The following is a 21056-nucleotide window of genomic DNA, read 5'->3' on the forward strand; positions in this document are numbered from 1 at the left end:
ATGAGATATTCAATTATGTGAGAAAATATAATGATCCTAGTATTAACTTAAATTAACATTATAATTTTTGTTCAAAAACCAAAAAAAGAAAAAAAATGTTTTCAAAAGTAGTTTTGAAACACCAAACAAGTCCTACATAGCTCTTGTCATCTCTAGTTCAAAACAAAAACTTGTTTTTAAGATCAGATTCCAAGCACTAAATTAACCTTATATTATTTTTATTTTGATGTTGAAAATATCTTTATATCGATTTGGCTAATTTTGTTCAAAGAATCTAATTTTAAAAAAAATATATTAAAAAATATATTATTTGTTTATAATAATTATTTTTATATTTAATAAAACTTTTATAATATTAATATTACCCTTCGCAGCTAAAGCCGAAAAGTAGAAAGCTAGTGAGAGGCCTACCAACCAATCCTTTACCAAGTGAAGCTTATTTCCCAATCTAAGCCCACCCCCTTCAACAAGCAAACATAGATTCTCAAATAAAACCACACCCATATAGGCGTTTTGATTAACCCAAAATTCAACACTACACCCACAAACCTAAAAGAAAGCCAAATTAAAAATTGAAGGAAAAAAAAATAGAAAACAAGTTGAAAGAGGCCCTTTTTACATTCTCCCTGAACAGTTAGCTTTCCTTTTTCTTTTTCCTTTTTCTCTTTTGGGTTTCTCCTCCATGAGAAACTGCAGAGGGTTAAAGTCTCGAGAGGACATTTCAACCCAAGAAAACAAAGCTATTTTCGATTGAATTTCTTCTTGTTAAAGGCTAATCAGCAACCAACCTATCGCCATTTTTTTGGTCCAAGAATTGCCATCCATTTGACGGGGGAAAAAGCCGCAGGCTTCCTACACAGAGGAAAAAAATGAATAGTCGTCAGACAAATACAAACAATTTTTTTATTTTTTTTCAATACAATTTATAGGTGGTGGCTTTCACAAGAATACCAAAATTTATATTCTTTTTTTTGTTCTTCCGCATTTGGTTCTTCAACAATTGAAATGACACAATCATAACAAACCCATTTAAATGAATGAATTTAATTTAAAAAAAATTATAAAAATATTTCATTAGTAAACACTATAAATGATTTTTTTTTTCAGCTTTTTAAGAATATTAAAATTAGAAAAACTAAAAATAAAAATAAAAAGCCTTTGCCTCTAACCCTTTCCCAATCCCTTCCAAACACACTACTTTTAGTATATTAGTTGAAACTTAAAAAATAAAAAAATAAAAATCATAATTTGATTAAAGATCCATTTTCTCATATATATATATATATATATATATATATATATATATATATATTAAAAGGTTATTTATTTTTTTAACTTTTTACTGAAAATAATTTAATTTTAAATTTTTTATTTTTTTATTTTTTCATAATTTATTATATACTTTTTACTAAATAAAAAAACTAAAATATTTAGCTTTTTATAAATGATAAAAAATAATATAACTTTTTAATACTTAATAAAAATAAAATATTACAAAAACAAACTTAATACTTAACACTACTAAATACTACTTAATTTTAAGTTATATTTAAAATTAATTTAAAAAAAACAATTACCACCTAATTTATACGAAATTACAAAAGAATCATACTTATATGAAATTTGGTTAGCAATTTAAGTTGGAAAACTAGAAAAGATTAGTTCAATTGCATTCAACACAACATAAATACAAATTTTAAATCACAAAATAGCCTAATCATCCAAATTTAGGGTCACAAAACATTTCATTCATTAAGTACTAAAATTATTATTAACCCATAAATGTACCAATTAAAAAATGGCTTATAGATTAAAAATTAAAGATAATTTTATAAAGTAACAAAGCACTGGAATGCGGCTGGTATTCAAGAGATTTACCCTATTGAATGTTTACATCAGAAAATGTAGTCTGGACACTGGAGAGGAAACCGGCCCACTTCAACCTCAAATGCACTGCCTTTTGGGTCTGCCAATCTGAAAAACAAATAGGAAAAGGTAACGCATCAATAAAATGCATTTTTGTAAGCAAATGGTGCTACGACCTCATTGTAACATATCCAACAACAAAATTTTCTTTAAATTTAAAGTACAGCTGACGGGAGAATTAGTCCACAGGGTCTCTGCAGAAGGCACCCTAAAATACCATTCCCAGGCTGGTCAACAGATTGGATTCTGATTGATCGAAGTAGACAAACTAAAATATTCAGAAACAGGATAAATTGTACTAGTAAAAATGGATCCTTCAAACTATGATTCATGTCAAATTTCAGATCTAAAAAGATGCTCAAATTCAATTTATGTGATAGATCATATTGGGAAACATACATGGAGAGACTGAATGCATGAACTGTAATCATTAGGCACAAAGAACTTTGGAACAAAAAATGAATCAATTTCTAATTTGGACGAAATTATAACTAAATCAATCCAATTTATTGACAGGCTCATATAGAGCACAATAAGAAGAAAAGAAAAAGCTTTTATTTCCCTTTTCCTTCTTTTCTTTTATTTTTTGGGGGGGCAGCGGGCGGAGATGGGAGGTGCTAAGAGTTCATTATCCATATTGAGATTTCATCAAAATATTTAATCCACTTGGACTTCAATTAGTTTAATTAGTTTAGTAGTCAATATTAGTAAGTAACAAGAGTAGCAAATTACAGTAGCAGTACAACTCATACTACTCCTAACAGCAAATGATCCATGTAGAACTTCAATTAGTTTATTAAGTAGTTAGATTCAACAATAGTAGGTTTTAAGCACATTTCTAAGCAGATAGTGTCATGGTATATCGTTTACAAGCTTGTAGCAATATTGTTTGTACTACTCTAGCAGTAAATTATTAAGGATTTTAGCATTATCTCAATCTGTTCCCTCTCTTCCCCCCTCCCAACCTCCTAGGGCACCTCCCTGTACAGCAAGAAAGGTGTCTCCAAAAACACTACCATTAGACTGGAAATGACAAAAGCTTCCTCCTTGTCCCTCCTAAGGCATTAGGCTCCCTGTACAGCAAGATGGGTGTCTCTTACAATGATGCAAACAATGGAACCATGACAACAAAAACGACCTTTGAAAATTTGTGGACTATGAAGAAGAGACACATTGGTTTCATTGAACTTCCTAAAGAAGCTGCCTCTATTAATTCAAATTTCCTTTGGGCCAACAAAGATATCTAACTTGTGTAGATACTTATCTTATGCCTCTGTTCTCCAAACTTGTACAATCATGTCCAGCACTGCACCTGCACAGTACCCAATGCCACACCCACCAACACAAAAAAAATTCTTGGCTCCACCCCTGAACAAACTGAACCCTGCCCATGTCCTCTTCTACAGTAAGAACTGGAAAATCATATTAAGACAATCATTGCCACCAAACAGTAGCCTTGTCAGCATGATATCATCTATTACCTTGCAGGCCTTCTACAAGCAGGAAAAAAGAATTTAAAAACTAGGTCAAAGGATGGTCAGACTGTGCCCACAGTGGAAATAGAGCACCAGCAAAAACTTGACATATTCAACTTAACCCAAAGAAGCCTTAATCTATTCAATCCTCGGTAATGGTATCTTTTCTCATTGTCTCTACTATTCCCTCTCGCCTCCTATTCATCCTCAATAAATCGAAAGATTCTCTCTAGCTCATGTTTAATTCCCTTTGTTTTGGAAGTAATTCTTTTTCTTTACCTGTTTCTTCCTCAACTTTCCCCCCTTTCCGCTGCTGAGGTTTCTTGCAATTTCCGAGTAATGTGCAACAATATTCTGTGTAGTAGACAAGGTCACATTGGTAACAAATACAAGCATACTAAAGACTTTAGCCATTAGAATTTGTCAATTCTGAGACAAGGTACTTATTAGGTCAAATAAGTACAATAGATCCAGACTAATGTCAACCTAACCACTTCCGTGAATAAAATGTCATTGTTTTTAATAGAATGGCTTGAAGATACACGCCACTTCAAATTTGGCATATCACCCTGGTTGGTAAAGAAATTATCTATATCATTCCACATTTTCTCTCTAGGCACTTGGGGGGAAATGAACAGAAGAATGTGAGGATCACCCAATCAGTTCTCATTTAGGCCAGGATAGAGGCTATCTGTCTGCCTTAATACTCTACTGATTGATATTTGAGAATAATCATTGCAAACAAATTAGATTCCACTGATAACTTAAGCACCATTAATCTGTTATAGCTGTATGCTGCTTTGACCCATTTCAAGCAGCTCAGATTTGGTGATTTATCCCGTTAAAGATAAAGAGTCAAGTTCATCAAAGAGGACTTGTGAGGTTTAATGTGGACTACCTGCCAGGAACAAATGTGAAAGCACCTTCAATTGAACCTCGGGATGATGATAGATGGGTGCAACTTTCATAAACAAATTCTTCCCCCCCAGGATATAAGAGTGGATACTGCAAATACAAGAGAAGAGAGGTTAAAATTTCAGTTGTTTGTTTAAAAGGAATAAGTTTTAAGGATCCAAATACTTATTAAAATAAATTACGGCCTCTTCAATCTCAGATCATGAAAACTAGAAAACTCTGGTGAGAACATCAGAAAGCTTGTGGTCTTTAGTACTTTAAAAACCATAGTCAAGAATTATGTAAAAGGAAATGACCCCATTCCACCTCAATGACATGCACAGTTCACTGCAGCTAATCAAGGAATTCAACTTGATTTGCATCAGAAGGCAACCACCAGAAATAATTTAGTTAACAAATTATCCTAATTAAGAAATTTTTGCTTCACAACAAAAACAACCTTACAAATTCTAATATCTGAGCAGAAAGAAGACAGTTCAGAGTTTCAGTCAGGGACCATTTAAGGATCAAATGATCATTGATGAGTCCAAAGTTGGCGCATGAACAGAGACTCTATCAAGTTTACCATAGGGTCACAGATTTTTATTTTTTATTTTTGTTTTTTTTTATAAGCAAGTGAGAGTAATGTATTACGAAAAAGGCGCTAAAATAGTGACTTAAGATGTACAAGAAAGAGAGACTCACCCCCTTATAGTTGAAACAAAAACTGACCAGACAAGATGTACAAAAAACAACCCCTCCCTCACCGGGAACCCACTCAAGCAATGAAATCATTAGCGTCGAGGACCATCTTTTATAAACAATTTAGACTCTGACCAAAGCAAATATACAAAAAAAAGCTTTCAGCTCTTGCAAGGACAGCACACCATTATCAAAGGCAATCTTGTTCCTTGTCTTCCAAACTGACCAAAACAAGCATAAAGGGCCCGCATTCCAAACTGCCCTATGCTTCTTACCCACAAAGGCCCCTTTCCACCCCAAGAGGGTTTCCTTAACCGAGGAAGGAAACACCTAATGCACTCCAAACAGAGTAAAGAACAGCTTCCACACTTCCCTTGTTTTTTTGCAATGGAGAAAAAGATGGTCAATGGACTCCTCATGCACTTGGCACAAATAACTTTTATTTGCTAGCCCACCCCCTCTTCTGAACTTGGTCCAAGGTTAAAACTTTTTCCCATGTTACTTCCCAAGCAAAGAAACTTACTTTCAATTGCACACATGAGTTCTATATTATCTTCATTGGGAAGCACCCTGTTCATTCCATCTCTAAGGCTTTATAAAGAGTCTTTACCGAAAACATGTCATCCTTTGATCCCTCCACCTCACCTTATCCTCCATAATCACACTCTTCCCACTCAAACATGTTAGATAGTGTACAATTATTTTAGTTATTTCCTTTTCCTTTTTTTCCTTATTGTATTATGGGTCCCACTAGCATGTATATATATACCCATGTCCAATGTGTATTATTAATAGTGTTTAATAACAAAAATTAGGAATTCTCCCTTTTCTCTCTTCTCACATGGTATCAGAGCCTAGAGAGAAAAACCTAATTATTTCCGATTTATCCGTGAATCAATTTTGGGAAACCTTTCAGTGATCGTGTTTCATTCCAGTCACCTTCCCCATCTCCTAAAGCTTTCCGATCAACTGTATCGCCGTCAGAAAACCCTCATCACCAAGGACTTTTCTGGCGACTTTTTCCGGCTAAGTCCTTTTCCAACACCGACCATACCATCAAGTGCGCAAGGAGGAGATTTTCAAGTTTTTTCAAAGCATCGGAGGGAGAATCTCAGTCACACGCCGGCCACGCGCGTTTCTTCTCCGGCGGCCTGAACCTCACAAGTCAACGCATGAGGGCACGTGGAGCACTTTCCGGCAACGCGCTGGAAACCTCCAGCCTCGTCTGACGCCATCTAGCCACTCTCCATCTGTGCTTGTGCCATCCAGGCCCTGCAAGTGCATTTTTTGGGGTTTTTTTTTGTCTCCGTCAGCCCTCTAAACAACCTTTCCGGTGACCTCTGATGACTTCCTCTCCACTCTGAGCCCTGCACGTGTCTTAGGAACCGCGATCTGAAGCCGTAGTAGGGCTCTCTTCAATCCAAACATATTTCGTTCTCCAGATAAGTAGATATGGCTACTAAAAGTTCCATTTTTTCCTCTGTTATATCTGGATCTCCTATGATTACTTCGGAGAAATTGGTTGGCAGTGAAAATTATTTGTCCTGGTCAGCCTTTGTGGAGCTTTGGTTTATGGGTCAAGGTTATGGGGATCACCTTGTTACGCAGAAGGCAGATATCCCTGAGGTTGACAGAGTACAACGGAGGAAGATAGATGCACAGTTATGTAGTGTGTTATGACAATCAGTAGATCTTAAGATTCTGCTTCATCTTCAAGCCTACAAAACATGCTTTAAATTTTGGAATCAGGCGAAAGGGCTATACACGAATGATATCCAACGTCTTTATAAGGTGGCTTCTTCTATTGTCAATGTCAGACAACAAGACATGGATTTATCTACTTATATCGGTCAGATTGCCTCTCTTAAGGAGGAATTCTTGACCGTGATGCCTCTTACTACTGATGTTGAGGATCAACGAACACAGATTGACAAGTTCTTCATGGTTCTTACGCTTTATTGGCCTCCGTCCAGATCTTAAGACCGTCCACGATCAGATTCTTGGCAGTTTCTCCGTTCCATCCTTGAATGATGTGTTTGCTCGCCTCCTCCGTATCTCCTCGACTCAAACTTTGTCATCTGATAACACTTCAGATTCTTCTGTGTTAGTTTCTCAAACTACCTCTCGAGGAGGACGCAGTGGTAATCGAGGTAGAGCCAACGTCCTCATTGCACCTATTGCAATAAGCTTGGCCACACTAGTGATCGATGTTATCAGTTACATAGGCGGCCTCCCCGCACTGCCCACATGGCCCAGTCATCTGATCCCCAGCCCCCTCAACCTTCGAGCTCCTCCACATCTCAGGGTATTTCTCTCACTGACAATGAGTATGATGACTATCTCCGCTATCAGGCCACCAAGTCAGCTTTTGTTGCTTCTGTTGCCCAAACTGATAATGCTTCTGCTTGTCTTACCCACACATCTTCTCTTAGACCTTGGATTCTAGATTCTGGCGCTTCTGATCACATATCTAGTAATAAGGATCTTTTCTCTTCTATTACTACTACCTCTGCCTTACCTGCTGTTACCTTAGCTAATGGTTCTCAAACTGTGGCTAAAGGCATTGGTTTGGCACATCCTCTCCTTTCTCTACTTCTCACTTTTGTCCTTTATACTCCTGGGTGTTCCTTTAATCTTATCTCCATCAACAAAATCACTCGTACTCTTAACTGCTCTATTACTTTTTCTAATAAATTTGTGACCTTGCAGGACCGGGTACGAGGAAGACGATTGGCATAGGACGTGAGTCTCAAGGCCTCTATTACCTTGCCTCGCCTTCAACTCCTGCAGTTTGCATTTCCATTGATACTCCCCTCCTCATCCACAGTTGCCTAGGCCACCCTAATCTATCCAAGTTCCAAAAGATGATCCCTCGTTTTTCATCTTTGTCGTCGCTTGCATGTGAGTCCTATCAGCTTGGGAAACATACTCGTGTTTCGTTCTCAAAGCATTTGAATAATCAGACAAAGTCTCTTTTTGAACTTGTCCACACTGATGTTTGAGGTACTTGTCGGACCACGTCTACTTTAGGATTTCAGTATTTTGTCACTTTCATTGATGACTATTCTCGATGTACTTGGTTATTTTTAATGAAAAATCGAGCTGAGTTATTCTCTATTTTCCAAAAATTTTATGCTGAAATCCAAACCCAGTTCAATATTTTTATTCGTGTGTTACGCAGTGACAATGTCAGAGAATATTTTTTTGCACCATTTACTTCATTTATGTCCCAACATGGGATTCTTCATCAGTCTTCTTGTGCTCATACTCCTCAACAAAATGGGGTAGTTAAACGTAAGAATCGACATCTTGTTGAGACAGCTCGTACTCTCCTTCTCCATAGTAATGTTCCTTTTCGTTTTTGGGGGGACGCTGTTCTTACAGCATGTTATTTGATAAATCATATGCCCTCATCTGTATTACACGATCAGATTCATCATTCCCTTCTTTTCCCTGACCAGCCACTTTATTTCCTTCCTCATGTTTTTTGTTGTACTTGCTTTGTTCATATTCTCACTCCTGGACAGGAAAAACTTTCTGCCAAAGTCATAAAATGCATCTTCTTAGGATACTCCAGACTTCAAAAAGGTTATCGTTGTTATTCCTCTGAGACTCATCGCTACTTTCTCTCCTCTGATGTCACCTTCTTTGAGGACTCACCATTCTTCTCCACCTCTGAGTCTCTTCCTGTTTCTGAAGTCTTACCCCTTCCCATTATCTCCCCACCTGATGCAGTGCCTTCTCGCCCACTTCAGGTTTATCATCGCCATCATCGTGTCGCTGTTCCTGCTTCTTCGGCCGAGGTACCTGCTGACTCACTTCTTATCCCTTCGGCTTCTCCTACCCCAGCTCTGCCTCCTTCTGCTGACTTACCCATTGCTCTTTGGAAAGGTAATCGATCTACTCGTAATCCTCATCCCATTTACAATTTTTTGAGTTACCATCGATTATCTTCACCCTATTCTGCATTTATTTCTGCTATATCTTCTGTTTCTCTTCCCAAAAGCACCCCTGAGGCTCTTTCCCATCCAGGCTGGCGACAGGCAATGGTAGATGAAATGACTACTTTACACTCCAATGGCACTTGGAATCTTGTTGTTTTACCCTCTGGTAAATCTACAGTTGGTTGTCGTTGGGTCTACACAATTAAGGTTGGCCCTGATGGTCAGGTTGATCGCCTTAAGGCCCGCTTAGTTGCTAAAGGCTATACTCAGGTTTATGGTTCTAATTATGGTGACGCTTTCTCTCCTGTTGCCAAGATTGCTTCTGTTCGCATATTGCTCTCCATGGCTGCTATGCGTTCTTGGCCTCTTTATCAGTTAGATATTAAAAATGTTTTCTTTCATGGGGATCTTGCTAAGGAAGTTTATATGGAGCAACCACCTGGTTTTGTTGCTCAGGGGGAGTCTGGTTTAGTGTGTAGGTTACGTTGTTCTCTATATGGCTTGAAACAATCTTCTCGAGCATGGTTTAGCCATTTTAGTTCTATTGTTCAGGAGTTTAGCATGTTTCGCAATACAGCAGACCATTCCGTTTTCTATCATCATAACTCTTCGGGGCAGTGTAATTATCTGGTAATTTATGTGGACAACATCGTCATTACAGGCAGTCATCAGAATAGTATTCAGAAACTAAAGCAACACCTTTTCACCCACTTTCAGACTAAAGACTTGGGGAAACTCAAGTATTTCTTAGGGATTGAGATAGCTCAATCCAATTCCGGTGTGGTTCTTTCCCAAAGGAAATATGCTTTAGACATCTTGGAAGAAACCGGTATGTTAGACTGTAAACTGGTAGACACTCCTATGGATTCAAATGTCAAACTTATACCAAGACAAGAGAAGCCTTTAGGAGATCCTGGAAGATATCGGCGACTTGTAGGTAAACTGAACTACCTCACCATTACTCGCCCAAACATTTCTTTTCCTGTAAGTGTTGTTAGTCAATTCCTACAGTCACCATGTGATAGCCATTGGGATGCTGTAATCCGCATTCTTCAATATATCAAAAGCACACCAGGCCAAGGTGTGTTGTACGAGAACAAAGGTCATACCCAGGTTGTTGGTTACACAGATGCAGATTGGGCAGGCTCACCCACAGATAGACGTTCCACTTCCGGGTATTGTGTTTTTATTGGAGGTAACCTAATATCCTGGAAGAGTAAGAAACAAGATGTAGTGGTCAGATCTAGTGTTGAAGCCGAGTATCGAGCTATGGCTCTGGCAACATGTGAACTCATATGGCTGAAACATCTTCTTCGGGAGTTGAGATTTAGAAAGGATGAACAGATGAAGCTCATCTGTGACAACCAAGCCGCTTTGCATATTGCATCCAATCCAGTCTTCCATGAAAGGACCAAACACATTGAAGTTGACTGTCACTTCATTAGAGAGAAGATCGCATCAGGATGTGTGGCAACTAGTTTTGTCAATTCAAATGATCAACTAGCAGATATTTTTACTAAATCTCTCAGAGGTCCTAGAATTAAATACATTTGTAACAAGCTTGGTGCATATAACATATATGCTCCAGCTTGAGAGGGAGTGTTAGATAGTGTACAGTTATTTCAGTTATTTACTTTTCCTTTTTTTTCCTTATTATATTGTGGGTCCCACTAGCATGTATATATATACCCAAGTTCAATGTGTACTATTAATAGCTTTTAATAACAAAAATTAGGGATTCTCCCTTTCTCTCTTTTCACAAAACACAATAATAGATTTTCCACCTCATCCATCTCTCAATCATTAAAAGGCCTAGAGAAACAAGGGCTCCAACTCCTCCTCCCCCCCCAAATCCTTTTCCTCACTTTCTAAAGCAGTCCAAACATCTTCCACCAAAGCCTCTTTCGACATAGCTATGACAAATAAGGTAAGAAAAGAAACGCATAAAAGGTACAGCTCCACACCACTTATCCTTCCAAAAAATCACTTTCTGCCCATTTCCCACCATAAAAGAAAATCTAGAGCTAACAAGGTGCCCCAACTTCCTAATTGCTTTCCACAGGCCTACACCATACCCCTCCCTTACTTCTTGAGAACACTAACCTTCACATTCTCATATTTCCCCCTTATTACTTGATTCCAAAAAGCCTCTTTTTCATTTGCATAGAACCAACTCCATTTGCGAAGGAGAGCCTTATTGAGCATGGCAAGGCTTTTCACCCCCAGGCCCCCTTTTCTCTTGTCTAGACAAACCGTCGACCATCTTACTAAATGAGATTTTTTCTCCAAGGCCCTACCTCCTCACAGAAAATCCCTCTTAATCTACTTCAATCTCATTCTAACCATTCTAGGCAAATGGAGGATAGACATAAGATAAATTGGCAAACTAGATAACGTGCTTTGTATCAAGGTGATTTTCCCACCCTTTAAGATATATTGGCGCTTCCTCATAGCCAATATTTTACGGAACCTTTCCTTAATTCCGTCTCAAGCTGCCACAGAATTAAAACAAGTACCCAACGGCATCCGCAACTAAGTAAACAGCAAGCTTCCCACCTTACAACCGAGCTCTGCAGCCAAGTCTTACACATTCTTCACCCTTCCCAACGGAATTAGCTCACTTTTATCCATATTAACTCTCAAACCAGAGATTGCCTCAAACCACATCAGCAACAACCTTAAAAACATCATCTGCTTCTCCCGCGCCTCATAGAAAATCAACGTATCATCCGCAAATAACAGATGGGAGACCTTGACCCTTTCACGCCCTCTACCCCACACTTGGCAGGTTGATAAGAAGCCTCCACAAACTGCCCTCCTTAGAAGACAGCTAAGAGCTTCCATTGCTATCACAAATAGGTAAGGCGACAATGGATCTCCTTGCCTTAGGCCCCTAGAGCTTTGAAAGAAACTGGAAGAGGTTCCATTAACCAAAATAGAAAAGCTAGCTATGGTTAAACACCATTTGATCCAACTTAACCACTTCTCCCCAAACCCCATCTTCTCCATAATTGATAGTAGAAAAGACCACTCAACATGGTCATAAACTTTCTCAATGTCCACTTTGCACAAAATTACCCCCTCATGGCTCTTCAAAATCGAGTATGTGGCTTCATTGGCAATGAGCACTGCATCCGTGATTTGTCTTCCCTCCATAAACACATTTTAGGCCTTAGAAATCACTTTAGGTAAGACCCCCTTCAGCCTGTTGGCCAGTACCTTAGCCAACCACTTGTACAGCCCCCCCACCAAGCTTATTAGCCTGAAATCCCTTGAGTCCTCTGCCCCCCCTTTCTTCATAATCAACACTAGAAAGGTTGAATTCAAACTCCGCACAAAACAACCAAAATCATAGAAATCCTTGAAAAAATTCATCACCTCAAACTTCACGAAATCCCATGAGGACTACCAAAATGCCATGGAGAACCCATCTAGGCCTGGAGCTTTGTCCCTGCAAAAACCCGACAGAACCTCAAACACCTCCTCCTATGTAAAAGGCTTTTCTAACCCTGTTATCTCAGAGTCTTCCAATCTCTCAAAAGACAGCTCACTTAGGTTGGGCCTCCAGTCATCATTAGTAAAGAGTAGGAGTTGGAAAGCTCTACCCACTGCCACTCTTAAATCTTTGTCCTGGCTGACCCACACCCCATCAATTTTGACTCTAGCCATCTGGTCTCTCCTTCTATGGGCATTGGCCATTCTATGAAAGAACCTCATGTTTCTATCCCTCTCCTTAAACCAGATTCCTTGATTTTTGTTTCCATGATGTTTCTTCCAAAGGAGCCCATTTTTTATAAATCTCTCTAGCTTCCATCCTAGATTCTTGCTCTTCCAGCGACAAAGGGAAAACACTCTCCTTATCCCAAAAATCCACTCGATTCAGAGCTAACTCCTTTCAAACCTCATACAAACCAAAAACTTCCTTGTTCCAACGTTTCAAGAGAGGTTTCACAGCTTTCAACTTCTCAGCTAGGATGAAACTAGCAAACCCAAAGAAATTAAGCCCTTCCCACCACGTCCTCAGGACATCCTTAAAGCCCTCCTCCTTCAACCACATGTTTTCAAATCTAAAAGGAGTGGGGCCTCTCCTCACCCCCTCCCCCATCTAGAAGGACCGGGAAATGATCTGAAAGTGGCCTAACAAAAACAATCTGAACAACCCTCGAAAAGTGGTCTTCCCATTCCTCAAAGATGAGGAATCGATCAATTCTCGATTAGGATTGGCTATTTAAGCCCCCGCTTCAAGTGAAAAGGCCTCCCTGAAGGGGCAAATCCCTCAATTCTAAATCCTCAATCACCTTTGAAAATCACTTCATGGTTGGTGACAATCAACCTCCTCTACTATGCTCATAAGGGAATCTAATCATGTTAAAATCTCCTACCACGCACCAAGGGCCACTCCACATACCTCTAACTGCCCCCAGCTCACTCCAAAAAACCTCCCTATCCATCTTCAGCATGGGCCCATAACCCTTGTAAAGCTCCAACAAAATCCATCCTCACAATTCTTGAAACAACAAGACACTGAGAACAACCCCACCTCCATCTTCAACAATTATAACACTCTGTTGTCCCAGAACACCACAACCCCCGCCACTCCCCTCGAGTTCACAGCCCCCCAATCTAAACACCTACCTACCCCCAAACTACATACAACCCCCCACAGTCATTTCTTGCATTTTGGTTTCTTGCAAGCAAACTAAATCCACCTACTAAGATTTAATAAAAGCCTTTTATCATCTTTCTCTTATCTCCCTCATTTGCCCCTCCAACATTCCACGACAGAATTCGAAACTTCATCTAACACAAATTAATTCCCCCACAATCCCCTCATGTCCGACCATAATTCACCAAGCACTCCAACTTCTTCAACTCCCGATCAGATCTTGAAGGTTTCTGCCATTTCCTCTTTTTCCCAATCAAATTCTCAAATTGTTCTCTTCTCTCATTCATTCTCTTAAGAAGCTTTAAAATTTCCCCCTCAAAACCCTCAGTTGGCATTCCCAAAAACTGACATAATGGCACTAAACAACTGTATTTCCAAGACTCCCCTCCCCCCCTCTCTTCCTTCACTAACTCAACTCCCACCTTCTTTGTCGAGGAAGAAACTCCACCTTCCAATCCATTCCCCCCCCCCCCCCCCCCCCCCCCTCTCTTCCACCAAAATCACCCGCAATGGATCTACCATCAACTCCCCCTCCCTTGCCACCAAATCACCATCCACGCCCAAACTCTCCCCTACCACAACCATCGTCCTTTCCAACCCAGAGACCAAAGAAGAAGAAGAAGAAGAAGAGACCCATCCCCTCATAGATGAAAATCCTTCCACTAGATTTCCCTAATAGGAGATGATCAGTCATTGGCCCTGTAAACCTCACTTACTAAGAAAAGGACTAAGAAAATCCAACATTAGAATGTCTCGACACCATTGAAGTAGTCAACACCCTTGCTTGTTGCGTGAAAATTTGTTGTGTCTATGCATATGATGAATGCAAAAGCCATGCCAACCACAAATAAAGTCATCTACCTTGCAAGTTATTCCTAAATCATTCCCACAATAATAACATAGGCTATAACGGCCATTGTTAGCTGTTTATGTACATTGTGCGCCCAAATCCTAACAGCTTAAGGTTTTGGGAAAGTTGGTAGCTAAACATGGTACCAAAGTTGGAGGTCTTGGGTTTGAGCCTCTCTTATTACTTTTCTCCACCTATTTATCTTCTATTACTACTGCCTATTTATCTACCACTACCACTACTGGTTTGTTTTTCTCCACACAATTGGGTATGAAGCCAACACATGAGGAAGGCTGAGGGATGCCCTGCTTGGGTACGAGGCCCACACGTCCAAATCCAAATAGCTTAAACTTTTAAGAAAGTTTGTAGCTTGACAACAATGATAAAAGTTGGTAGCTTAACAACAATGATGCTTAGCATGATGACAACAATAATGTCATTCAACCCTTGGCTATCTCCGGCTTAATGTCACAGGATGCTTCAAATGACCCTCCTCATGGGCTTATATAGAGCCCAAGAAGCTTCTGGAGACTCTTGAAGCCATCTACACTAAGCCATTGGTGGGAAGAGTGTGAAAGGTTCTAGAGATGCCTGGAGATGTCCACACATCTCTACATTATGGTGGAAGGCATGAGAAGAGTCCAAGGCTTTCTAGAGAATTCTAGGAATCTCTTGTATATTCTTGTACATAGGTTTGTACATAGAATTATTTAGGGTGTTCTAGAATCTTCTTGATTTGTAAGGAACGCTCCAAGGTTCCAGAGAGTTCCAATGGTACTTATAAATATGTGAGGGCCTCATTTGGCCAAGGCACCATCCAAGAACCTAACCAACCAACTAAGTGAGCATCCAAGCATTGTATAGCTTTCTTTGAAAGCAATACAGCTTCCATTCCTTAAGAGTCGCCTACTACACCTTCTAAAACTTCCAAGTCGCAAGCATCTTAGCCTAGCAAGCTAAGCATTGGGAGTAAGGCTAACTTAGCAAGATCAAGTGTCTTGACTTGTCTAAGTGCCGCATGAACTTAGGAAGAGACTAAGCCCGTGACATTAAGCAGGCTTACTAGAGTCAAGAAATATGTTCATCTCATAACAGTTAAACGTTTCTTCAATATTTTTCTTCTTGTTCCCATTGTATATAATTCCTAAGTCATTTTCAGGCTATATAGATGGCAGTTAATGCTATTATGCAACTAGAAGAACGACATGTTCTGTTGAATGGGAATTGGACAAGTTATTCATTCTCAAATAAGGACTTGATTTAGAATTATAAAAGGGTCTAAAACATTTATCAGTTCCATAGTTAGAACTCTTGACATGCTGAACTGTCTAAGCATTAAGAAGCTCGCTCAGATATTTTGTTGCAGCTCTTATCAGATAGAGGCCTTGAAACTTGAGGTTGACATGCTGAACTGTCTAGGCATTAAGATACTCCCTCAGATATTTTGTCGCAGCTCTTATCAAAGAGAGGCCTTGAAACTCAAGGTTGACATGCTGAACTGTCCAAGCATTAAGATGCTCCTTCAGATATTTTGTCGCAGCTCCTATCAGATAGAGGCCTTGAAACTCGAGGGCTAATCTAATTTGAGTGATTGCTTTGGATTAAAATATTTTCTTAGGTTCAGAAGTTTGCATTTTAGAACCAATTTCCCTCATGTGAAACAAAATCAGAATTCATAATCATTCCCTAAAGCAGACAGAACCAATCAAAGGATTAAAAAAACAATTAATTATTAGTAGAGGATGTCCGTTAAAAAAAGTGGGGGTGGTGGTTTGAATGGATCTCCGTCTTGGATACAGGCACATCCACAGACATTAATGTCTATAGTTGACCAATATATACTTTTCAAACGATAATGGAAGTTCCAACATCATTGAAGGGTGCCACATAATAATGCCAGCAGGAAAAGTTCCTTCATGTCTTCATGCTGGCTTAGTTTTCTATTCTGATAAATCCACAAATTACATGGAAATGAAAAACACCACAGGATTTTCAAAATAACTGGAAACAAGAATTTTCATTTCTAGTAAACTTGAACATAGTATCTAATTGAAAATTTGCTACTGCAAGAAGATCAATTAATAGAACAAAAGCTTACCTTTCCAATAACAGCTTCTGCATTAACTTCAGATACAACATGGTCATTTGCACGGATGATCCAGTGCCTCCAATTCAGTTGGCAGGAGCCAAAGGATGTTCCATTGACAATGCATCCCTCAGGCAGGAGGCGCATACGGATTGAATAAGCAAACACATACTTATGAGATTTATCTCGAAGGTTACAACCCTCCGGAATGAATACAGCAGAAGCGCGAACCTAAAATGGGGTGCCATTGTTAATTTTCATATAGCAATAGGAAAGACGACAGTGGTTGTAGTAGGAATAGGAAACAAAGAACTCCCAAAAGTTGACATAAAAACACCCTTCTTTGCATCTTTGCTAGAGAGCTTACTTGATAATGTATGTCAACTATAAGGAGTGATAAGATTTTGCCTACCGATGATTTCAATACACCCCAGACTATATAACCTGACCCAGCATCCTTTATTATAACCAGCCAAGTGTAGAATCAAATCTCACTTAGGTCCTTTCACCCAATTTAGCATGTGATTTCCTCTTGATGGTGTGGTTGCGTGTAGAATTGCCGAGAGAGACAGACAGATAGACAGAGAGAGAGAGAGAGAGAGAGAAAGAGAGGATACCATTTTCATGAAACCCACTCCTGCACCCCAAGCCAAGAAAAGAACTAAAGAAAAACAAAACCTAAAGAAAAAAAATATTGGACAAGTGAGTACCAGAGAAAGAGAGAGATAAGATGGCATTTCCGTGGAAACATAATCCCACACCCCAAGCCAAGAAAAGAACTCAAGAAAAACAAAAGCAAACAAAGAGAAACAATATTGGACAAGAAAGTACCTGAGAGACAGAGAGAAATAGAGAAAAAGAAGATGGCATTTCCATGAAACGTACTCCCACACCCCAAGCCAAGAAAAGAACTCAAGAAAAAACAAAACCTGAAGAGAAAAAATATTGTATAAGCGGGTACCTGAACACCATTGGTTACTGCAGTGGAACAGAGAGGAGGTTCTTCTGGGAACAAGTTGATACTTCTGATCATTCCTTCGTTACGGAGTTTAATAATGCCATTTTGTAAGCGACGAACATGTTCTTCTAACCATAGTAGCATCGCATCCTGCTGTTGACCAGTGTTCATGTCATGCATCGGACTTATCAGTGCATTTGGTACACAAGGAATCATTTCTCCAGCTGATACAAGACTCCTGGTACCAACATAAAGTTGACCAGTGGTAAAATTGAGGAAAAAAAACTTTCCAAAGTGTGTGGAAGAAGCAGCCACAATAACATACTTAGATGTTGAGGAAAAACCTAGCTGGTCTGTAATCTCCTTTGTTTCCAAGATTACCTGACGCAAAGGTAATAAGCACACATTTACAAGGTGGTCATTACAGCAGTAACCTCCTATGATGCCCAATGAACCGCCAAGAGCGGTTCCTCCAACATCTTCTTCCGTTAGCTCTTGACCATCACAGAAGCGATAGAGAAGCCTTGTTGGAAGAGGCAATTTCACTTTCAAAATGTTCTCCAACGCTTCAATTTCAACTTCTGTTGCACCTTTTCGTAGTGTAGCATCAGCCTCCGGGAAATTTGCACTCAACCAGTTTTTAAGTCTATCCCAGCATCTTTTCACCCGTTTGACAAGGGGCCATGGGTACATACCAAAAGATTCCCGCCATAGTTGATAAGTTTCCTAGAGAAACAGGTCATTTGATAAGCTTCTGGGTAATATTCAAAAAGGAAGTAATAGTATTAGTCAGATGAATCAGAATTGTATGATTACATATCAAAAGAATAAAATAAGTAAAAAAGATGACTGGTCTGGCTACAACTTAGGCCGGTTATCAGTTAGAACCATGTATCAAATGGACAGAATCCAGGAACATAAAAAACATGATTGTTAGGCTGCAAGTTACTTAGGGGCCAGCCCAATGTGCATTATCTGGCCCATACCTGGCTGAACCAACACAGCCTCCATTCCCGGGCCCACACCCACAAGACCTAACACATAAAGTTAGGATCTTGTATCCTAAGTGTTTTTTTTTTTTTTTTTTTTCCTAAGTTTTACATAAATTTACATGATGACATATAATAATCAAAAAACCAAAAAAAAAAGAGATTAAACACCAAATACAAGAAAATATATAAAGCCAAGCAGCTAACATGGCTAAGGATCCCTTACAAGACCAAAAAAATAGAGAGAGAATTCAGATCCCACCTCCCAACTGGAGATCCAGAAGAAATAAACTCCACAACATATCTTTTAGATTACAAAATACGAACTAATAACGTAAATGTAGGCCATATTCCATCATCTACGTAACATGTAGATAGGAAGTTGAACCTTGCAAATGTGCATATTCGGGACTGGTCCAAGCTGCTTTTAATAGAAGTAGACTATATTCCTTCATTCATGTTACATCACATGCACCTAGGAAGTTCAACCTTGTAAATATGCATATGCAGGACTGATCCAAGGTGCTCTTGATAGACCTCAACACATAATAAATATACATATTCAGGAGGTTGAACATTACTTGATGACTCTTCCTGTTCAAAATACCAAGCTAAAAATCAAAATGAATGAGCTTGTTCAGTTTACCATTTTCCAGACTTTTCTTACATGAAAGAAAAATACAATAAAGCACCACTTTTCTGGATTTCCCAACTGATTAAAAGATTTCACCAATGCTCAGATATTCCATTCATCGGCAGTGGTTATTTTTGGCCATCTGTATTTTCACATCTAAGAAATCATTCACTATTTCTAGCATTCTTAATGAGAAATCTTACTTACAAAAAAAAAAATTAATCTGGGAAAAAAGGCACTCCAGTGTGGGAGTTTCTTATAGACTTGAGTTATGCATCAGGAGAAATGATCTTACATGGAATTCCCATTTTACATTCACTCAGCTAACATTCCAGAAGGGAGCTTATATTTTGATAAAGACTCTGATCATGTGCAGAATCTCTTGAGTCTGTGTGTGTATGTCTGTGTGTAGGGGGCCAGGGGCAATATCTTAACTGCATATATTTGTCTTATAAATAAGGACTTAATTTTCATATTAACATGTAACACGATTTCAATCTTTGAAACCATAACTCATATAAGCTACTCAAGTAAATGCAACTGTTACTTTTCAAGAGCAAAATAAGACATGGAGACTGTTTTCTCATCAGGCTTCCATCATTTAGCATAGAAGATCTCCATTTAGCAAAAAATGGAAAGTGTGAAACATAGGGAAATGTCAAACTTTTCAGTATACCATATTGCAAACTTGGTACACAAAATTTCACAGGAAAAAAAGAAAAAGAATTCCTGTTCCTAAATTCCAATACCTAAAAATACGCACATCCAAATTACATATAATTCAACTATTTTCTCTGCAGAAATCACATTCATAACTTCTGTCGCCTCAACCGTTATGCAAAAAAACCCAGAATTGATGTATTTACTGATTATACAATCTAATGACCAATTGAGCAATCCAAGACACTTTCACCATAAATGCATGTGTTTGTGAAGGAAAATGACCCAAATTCATAGAAGTCAAAGCATATGAAAGAAAAATGAGAAAGCTACATATAAGACAAACGACAAGAAGTCTCAAACATCATATCAGTACGATAATCTGAACCGAAATTGGATCGACCATAAAGAGAACCAAAGTAGAAGACCATAGATTTGCGATAAGTAGGAAATTAGCCAAAAAATAAAAAACACTTCGACAGCATGAATTGAATCTGAAGCAAATATAAAGAGAAACAAAGCAGACAATCACGATAAATCTGAAAATTTGAAACAAGTCACTGCCATATTATGGACTGAAACCGCAGAGGAAATAAAGCACACAATCAGATTTTTTTTAAAAAATTGAGGAAAATCGAAAAAAAGAATTCGAAAAAATTAGAAAAACAACCTTGAAAGAAGGAGCGGGTTTTCCGAGAGGATCGATAGGGGCAGAGAGGCCGAGATCTTGAGAGCAGTGGTTGAGCCAAAGAGACTCTTCGGATGCAGAAACCCTAAGCTTTTTGCTGACACAAGACACCGCTACAGTGTCTTTGGCGTCCAATTTGGATATAATTGCATTGATAGCCAAGTCGCCCAAGTCCTCCAACCTCATTTCCATGGCGCTTTCTATCTCCAGTTTCTCACTCTACTTTCTCGCGCTGGTTTGTTTGGTGAGAAAGTTAAGAGTGTGGAAAATACTACATAGCCTAAGGACAAAGGCGATCGATCCAAGGGCGTGTTTGGGAAGACGTCGCTTTTATGGTTTTAGCAAACGGAGAAAATGGACATCCCTTTAATAAGTTTGGGACAAGTGTGCTTCCTTATTAACAAAATGGTAACTCATCTTTGCATATTTCAAAGTTTTTAATTACTATAGCTAAGTTTGGTTGGCAGGATAAAATAGACATTTCCAATAGATATAATATCATGGGATAGTATATCTAATGGACATAATATTATATTATAAGGTAGTATTTCTAATCCGATATATTTAACCTGTGAAATGAATAA

General features: G+C 38.7%; 1 protein-coding gene across 7 annotated transcripts; it reads right to left on the reverse strand.

Annotated features, from left to right (window-relative positions):
• Positions 1 to 462: 462 nt before the first annotated feature.
• LOC117914557 (F-box protein SKIP16-like) lies at positions 463 to 20800 on the reverse strand. 7 transcript variants are annotated; one of them, XM_034829912.1, is made up of 7 exons: positions 20455 to 20792; positions 17827 to 18227; positions 17505 to 17739; positions 16556 to 16774; positions 4300 to 4406; positions 1879 to 1974; positions 463 to 852 (listed from the first exon to the last, which is right to left on the reverse strand). In XM_034829912.1, exons 1-6 carry the CDS (start codon positions 20662 to 20664, stop codon positions 1896 to 1898), a joined length of 1251 nt encoding a protein of 416 aa, XP_034685803.1. In that variant the 5' UTR covers positions 20665 to 20792; the 3' UTR covers positions 463 to 852; positions 1879 to 1895. The 7 variants fall into 7 exon arrangements, 5 of the variants coding, with proteins under 5 accessions (XP_034685803.1, XP_034685802.1, XP_034685806.1 ...); XM_034829911.1 differs by having other exon boundaries at positions 17505 to 18227; positions 20455 to 20791; XM_034829915.1 differs by having other exon boundaries at positions 17505 to 18255; positions 20455 to 20543.
• Positions 20801 to 21056: the final 256 nt, after the last annotated feature.

This window comes from Vitis riparia, chromosome 5 (assembly GCF_004353265.1).
Source record: "Vitis riparia cultivar Riparia Gloire de Montpellier isolate 1030 chromosome 5, EGFV_Vit.rip_1.0, whole genome shotgun sequence".
Classification (NCBI taxonomy): domain Eukaryota; kingdom Viridiplantae; phylum Streptophyta; class Magnoliopsida; order Vitales; family Vitaceae; genus Vitis; species Vitis riparia.

Bases quoted from the DNA above. Each gene is read 5' to 3' on its own strand.
- LOC117914557 (XM_034829911.1), bottom strand. From the start codon at position 20,664: ATGGAAATGAGGTTGGAGGACTTGGGCGACTTGGCTATCAATGCAATT. The intron at 16,775-17,504 runs GTACCCGCTTAT...ACCCCATTTTAG, and splicing joins CAGTAACCAATGGTGTTCAG to GTTCGCGCTTCTGCTGTATT. The intron at 1,975-4,299 runs GTAGTCCACATT...TTTGTTTTTCAG, and splicing joins TTCACATTTGTTCCTGGCAG to ATTGGCAGACCCAAAAGGCA.